General features: G+C 35.9%; 1 protein-coding gene across 1 annotated transcript; it reads right to left on the bottom strand.

Annotated features, from left to right (window-relative positions):
- Positions 1-2,039: 2,039 nt before the first annotated feature.
- On the bottom strand, positions 2,040-3,038 carry Vmn1r67 (vomeronasal 1 receptor 67). The gene has a single exon (NM_134229.2). It carries the CDS (start codon positions 3,014-3,016, stop codon positions 2,099-2,101), a length of 918 nt encoding a protein of 305 aa, NP_598990.2. The 5' UTR covers positions 3,017-3,038; the 3' UTR covers positions 2,040-2,098.
- Positions 3,039-6,703: the final 3,665 nt, after the last annotated feature.

The following is a 6,703-nucleotide window of genomic DNA, read 5'->3' as shown; positions in this document are numbered from 1 at the left end:
CAGAAGATTTCCATGATTATTGCGTTCCCGGGCTTGGTTCTGAGGAGACCACAAGACAGGAGAAGGGAGAGAGAAGGAAGATTCCAAGGGGGTAGGTAGGTGAGTCACAAAAGTATGATCATGAAGGCTAGCCAAATGAAATTAAGAGCATCCCAGACAGAACACAGTAAATTAAAATTTGGGGTTAATGATGGGTAAATAGATTCTAATAGCATAGAGGATAGATATTTGCCCTTTTGTAGTGCTGATTATGACTTTTTATAAATATAAAAGTTTTGTGTCTTTTCTCCAAGAACTGAGTGATCAAAGGTGGGGTACAAACCCCAAATTGAAATGACATATTTGGTCAGTAAGGGTCTGTCTCTTGCAACTTCAGTGAGATGGTTTTTGTTCTATATTTTTATTCTGTTTTGTTATGTTTTGATGTTATTTTGTTTTGTAATGACAGGAAGAGATTAGATCTTCATGAGAGGGGAGTAAATGGGTAGAACTGAATCAGAGAAAGCTAGAGTCAGGATATGTTTATGAAAATAGGATTATTTTCAATAAAATATTAAGCAAAATACATTTTCTGGAATATAGCATGATAATCAAGCAACTTCTCAAATTGAATCAATTTGTGTGATACATTACATTTACTGATGGCTGTATATGCAACAATCTTTGAATCTTTGTAAATATTGGGATGGTGTTTTATTTCAAACTAAAATCACTTCATTGTAATGAACACATGAATAAAAGCACTGAAAGCTACAATGAAAAATCCAATAACGGGAATTCTTGCTCAGACCAAAGTTCTGTACATTTCAAAGAGCTACAGACAGAACAATCATGATGTAGCCATAGAACTTTGCTTAGGGTTCTACACTTTGAGTAGCAATTATATTTTATACCCATATTCACCAGAAATAAAAATAAATTGGCAACATTGAAAATTAAAATATTATTGCATATCTTCTGTTTTAAATTCTGGATCCTTCATCTGCCCATCACCTAATATTACATTTCAAGGTATGCTTTAGAAATGTTATAACTAAAGTTACCCTTTGCCTATATACACCTAGACATTATAGGATAGAATCTGCATGAAGGAGAACATGTAATCATTTTTCTTTCTGATTTGGACAATGTGGATTATTTTATCCATTAGCAATCAATCAATCAATCAATCAATCAATTTTCCTACATACTTTGTGATACCATTTTTCACTGTGGTAGTTTTATAGACCATTTTGTATGTCAAAAATTGAATATTTGATTTATCTGTTTATGGATCTGTAGGAGAGATATGCTTCATTGCTATTATAAACAGATCAGCGATGGTTACTGATAGGCAAATATTTCTATATTATGATATGGAGTTTTGTAAGTATAGGCCCAGGAATAGAAGAACTGATCAAATAGTAGTTTCATTTTTCACATCCTGAGAGACCACAAAACTTGTTTCTATAATGTCTATATTAATTTATTCAAAGCTCTTTTGATGAAGATAGCATTAGTGTGATGCCAACCAGATAAAAAACTGAATAACAACAAAGGAAATTTATAATCAAATATCCCTGATGATGAAAAATCTCTCAAAAATATATTATCCAGCAAACTTCAAATCATGTCAAAAAACATCATTCATTTTGAATTAATGTTTGTATTAGGTAAAAGATGTAACCATCTTTTAATAGGCATGAATCAGGCTACAGAAACTAACATAGCACCAGAGCATCCTGAAGAATGAGTTCTTGGCCATTCATGGTTTGAGTTTTCTTTCTTTTTAGATGTAGGACCCTCAGGCTGTCTGTGAAATTCTTAGTAGCCAAGCTGCCTTAAAAGATCAACACACCAAGAAGGTCAGTTTTATTGCCAGCTTTTTTTTTCTGTCTCGTTTGTACATCGGATTAGCAAAAGGAAGACTCTTGAGTGAAGTGGTCATTGTAATATCGTGAGCTCATGTAGGCTTCAACCAACTGACAAACTCCCATTCTCAGTTTGGATAATTTTAATAAAGAAAAGGTCCTATAATTTAATTCTTTCTTTTTTTTTTTTGACCTTTTGATGAAGAGTGTGAGTTAATAAGTACAATATATCATTCAGATACTTAAGATTAGGTAATTTTATTCCACATCCAGATCAAACTGAGTCTGGGCACAAAAGTACAATGATTCATAAGAACGAAGGGTCCAAAGGATGGAAAACACAGAGAAGTGAGGCGAGTGATGTTCACCAGCCACCAATTGTGATTATGCAAAAGAGCAATGCAGCCTTGTAAAACAGAGGAGATGGTATAAAATGCCAGGAAGGTACACACCAGGACTAGGATCTTCTGAGTGGCTCTGGATTCCGGTGAGATTCTGCTGTAAATAGTATTGCTGTGGATGTGCTGAAACGTCTGCTTGTGTCTGTACAGAATGACAATCATGGAGACACTGGACCAGGCAATGAGCACAGAAAAGAAGATTTCAGGGCACACTACTAATGCTGTATAGAGTGAGGCATTGATGTCATCACCCCCTCTAATTGAACAGTACTCAAAATTTCGGTTTCTTGTCATATTTTTGCTATTCCTTTTGACAAGTATGTATGCAAAGAAAATGAAATGTATAATTACAAACAAGACCCAGAGAGAGAAAATGCAGCACCCAATGTACTTTGCAGCATTCACCTTTTGATCCTTAAAGCAGGATTTCCTGTGACTGATGGTGATGGCTTGAAAGACACTCAAGAGACAGGTTGTACTAACGGACACACTCCGGCCAACACTTTGAATGTACAAAATTAATCTGCATCCAAGATCATTTAAAAACTGCTTTATCTCAAAAGCTGCCAATGTGTGAGGCATTCCTGTAAAGAGAACTATCAAGGCATTGGATGCCATTAGGTGCATGAGAATCAAATCTGTGGGCTTTAATGCATGTTGTATATAGTAGACTAGATAATAGATAAGAAGAGAGAAATTTCCCAGAATTCCACTTGTAATTTGTGATAAGAAAAGTATTTTGATGGCCAGATTTCTGAAGCCCATTCTGTGATTGGGCCTGATTCTCTTTAGGTTATGACCACACCCACTTTTAGATCAAAATAAAGCAAAAGTATTAATAATCTGAAGAGCTACTGAGGCTAAATCAGAGGGGTCCTTAAAGCTCAGGAATACAATGTCAGCATAGACTTTAGTCTATGTCCTTTATGTACTGTAACAATACTTGAAGTTTCTGACAGTAGCAATTGTAACATACAATACTTAATTACATACAACACAATCTGTGAATTGGAAAGATGCTTTCATAATCATATAATATGCAGCATTAAGCGCAAGATTACATGGACTGTGAGAAGCAATTAAAAGAGAGAACCAGTACTAACAAGTATAATACAAGACTGTAATTTAATACTGGTATTTTCTAGTCATGGTATAAAGGAAGACAATTTTAGTGACTACTACCAATTTTCAAACATATTAATTCTTTTTTATTAGATATTTTCTTTATTTACATTTCAAATGTTATCCTCTTTCCTAGTTTCCTCTCTGAAAATCCTCTATCCCTTCCTCCCTTCCCCTGCTCCTCAGTCCACTCACTCCTGCTTCCTGGCCCTGGCATTCCCCTATACTGGGGCATAGAACCTTCACACAACCAAGAGCCTCTTCTCCCATTGATGACCGACTAGGCTGTCCTCTGCTGCATATGCAGCTAGAGACACAAGTCCTACCATGTGTTTTCTTTGATTGTTGCTTTAGTCCCAGGGAGCTCTGGGGGTACTGTTTAGTTCATATTGTTGTTCTTCCTATAGGGCTGAAAACCCCTTCAGCTCCTTGGATACTTTCTCTAGCTACTTCACTAGGGACCCTGTGCTCTGTCCAATGGATGACTGTGAGTATCCACTTCTGTTTTTTCCAGGCACTGGCAGAGCCTCTCAGGAAAACATATTAATTCTTAAAGTATGCTTTACCTAATATTAAGTGGAAGATAACAAAAAATTAATAATACCATTCAGAATATATACATACATATATATTTCTTGTCTATGGCTATATATATACATATATATATATATATATATATATATATATATATATACACACACATATATATAACAGAAAATTTTACTTAGAGTATAAAACATATTTAAATGATGGGTCAAGTAACACCATATTTATTATTAATTTTTGAAGTAGCTCTTATGCAATGTTACAGCACATAGACACATGTATGTTTTCACACTCAGATCTGTGCTGTTAGAGACCTGGGGACATCCTGTGTGATGAAATATTGTCTGTCTGTGGAATCCATCCCCCTCACTGGCTGCCTTGTCTGGCCTCAGTGTAAAAAGATGCACCTAGCCCTGCAGAACCCTGATGTGCCAGGGCTGGGGGGTGGTTTCCAGTTAGTGTTCACAGTCTCAGATGTTAAGGGGAGGGGAAGGATTGGTAGCGACCAAGATGAAAAGTAAATAAATAAATAAATAAATAAATACACAAATGGGAGAAATTGTAATTATCATGGACTACTCAAAAGATTACAGTAGAAATGGTGGCAAAAAAACCACAGTGATTTAGTTAGCCCATCCATGTAGTGCAGTGGGAGAAAAATCTCAAATCATCACAGTTTATTCCTGCAAGTCATGTTGTCATCAAATTATTATTACTATTATTATTATTATTACTACATTTTTTTCCAGATAGGTGTATAGCCCTGGCTTTCCTCGAACTCACTTTGTAGACCAGCCTGGCCTTGAACTTAGAGGTCCACCTGTGTCTGCCTCTCAAGTGCTGGGATTTAAGTGCCCCCACCACCAGCCTCAAATTCTTTTTAGATCAGGGACAATCCTATTGCAATATCTAACAGTAGCAACTGAGTCAGCACCAGGCTCAAATAAGAAATCCCAGGGGAAAATGTTATGTTACACACTCATGGGCTATGCAGGAACAGTGAACTGGACAGTCAAGAAATGGGACAGAATTGAGAGTGAAGTCAGAAACCTCTAGAAGTTAAATGAAAGTGGAGAAATAAGATGAGACCTTAGGAACTACCAGATACTTAAAGTCATCCCTTCCCCATGCACCGGCACTGCAGAACATCCTAGAGAATGGCTACAGCAGTGAATAAAAAGCAATTTATTAAGTAAAGTAAGACAGCTTAAGAATCAGTGGTGTAGATTCTGTCTCCATACTGTTTTTCAGCTTATAATTTTTTAAATGATAGATTATATGGGAGTAAGTCGGTTTTGAACCCACATAAATCAAATGGGGCCCATAAATGGGATCAAATACCTCTATAAGATAGTCTTGTAAAAGTAAGACAGCACATAAAATAAGAGAGTAGTAGGAGAGATGTACTTGGAACACATAAGCTGGAATTAATGCCTGTAAAAATACAGATTATTGTCAATGAAGTGGTAAAGGCTTTTGGAGGAAGTGCAGATAAATTATTAGTAATATTACTCTGTATAAAATGTAACGTGAAACACTAACATATGTATTTTAAGTAATAGTTACTAAATTATTTCCTTTTCAGCATGTATTTGCTTTTTTAAATGTATTTTTCTCATGATGGGATTTTGCTATATAGCTCTAGCTGTCCTGGAACTCACTATTTTTTTAATATTGATTATTTTATTAAAATAAATTTATGATTAATTCAAGTAGAGGCCATACATTCAAGGGAATATAGTACAATCTAAAGAATGTGAAACCTTAAACTTTGTGATTATGACAGAGCACTAGGTGTGAATCAAAATTTATTAGAGTGATAGAAGCCTGGGATAATATCATGCACAACGTCCTGTGTTCCATGAATAGTATTTAGAGTATGATCGAACAAGGGAAAATAAGTCATACACATTTAGTCCTGGCTGCCATTGCTCAATACTCTTTATACTTTACCTTCCTTTCCACATTACCTTTCCACATCCCAGAGGGAGAGGCTTCACAGCAGACATTGCACCAATGATCACTTGATACAGACTTATTACTGCCTGTAAGCAGAGTATGCGTGCAGGGTCACATATGAATGTTTTTCACAAATGTGTTCACATCCTACACTTACCAGGACTGCTTCTTATATGTCCTTACATCCATACTAAAATTTCCTATGGGATGGAACCATAATAAACCATTATAAATTAAATGATAATTTAAAAATTAAAATTAGCCTACACATCCTGCTTTGTCTGTTATTGGTTATTGGTTCATTACCACAATTATGCAGACCCTTCAGAGATGGGCTGCATTGTCCTGGTGTTACCTAGAGTCAAACTTATTTGTGGACTTATAGTAAGAAATGACCGGGACTGGAACATAGCAAGGAACACGTTTAACTTCTTCAGTCATTTCTTAAGTATGGAATTACTCTTGTGCTTTCTCTCTCTATGCCATGGATCTGTTTCTAAAGCAGTTTCCTATTATCAGACCTGACACTTACCTAATCCCCTCTTCTTTGCAGATTCTGCAGGCTGAAACACAAAATACTCATCTGCCTTCTTGCCTATATAGGACAGTGGGTTCATTGAGCATATTCAGGCACATTAATAAGCAGTTGCATAAGAAACCCAGCTTAAACCTGAGGTAGAAGTCTGTGACTGACTTCACCTCCCTCCAGAACAGCAATTTACATTTCACCTTCAGTGGCAAAGACAGCACTGGCTTTGGGAGACAGGAACAGCTATACAATTATTCAGTTCTTAATTAACAAAACAATTTAGAGAAAGTTTCTTG

The sequence above is a fragment of the Mus musculus genome, chromosome 7, assembly GCF_000001635.26.
Source record: "Mus musculus strain C57BL/6J chromosome 7, GRCm38.p6 C57BL/6J".
NCBI lineage: Eukaryota > Metazoa > Chordata > Mammalia > Rodentia > Muridae > Mus > Mus musculus.
This window is presented reverse-complemented; position numbering and strand designations above follow the sequence as displayed.

Excerpts from the sequence above, each read along its gene's own strand:
- Vmn1r67 (NM_134229.2), bottom strand. The coding sequence starts at position 3,016 with ATGGGCTTCAGAAATCTGGCCATCAAAATACTTTTCTTATCACAAATT.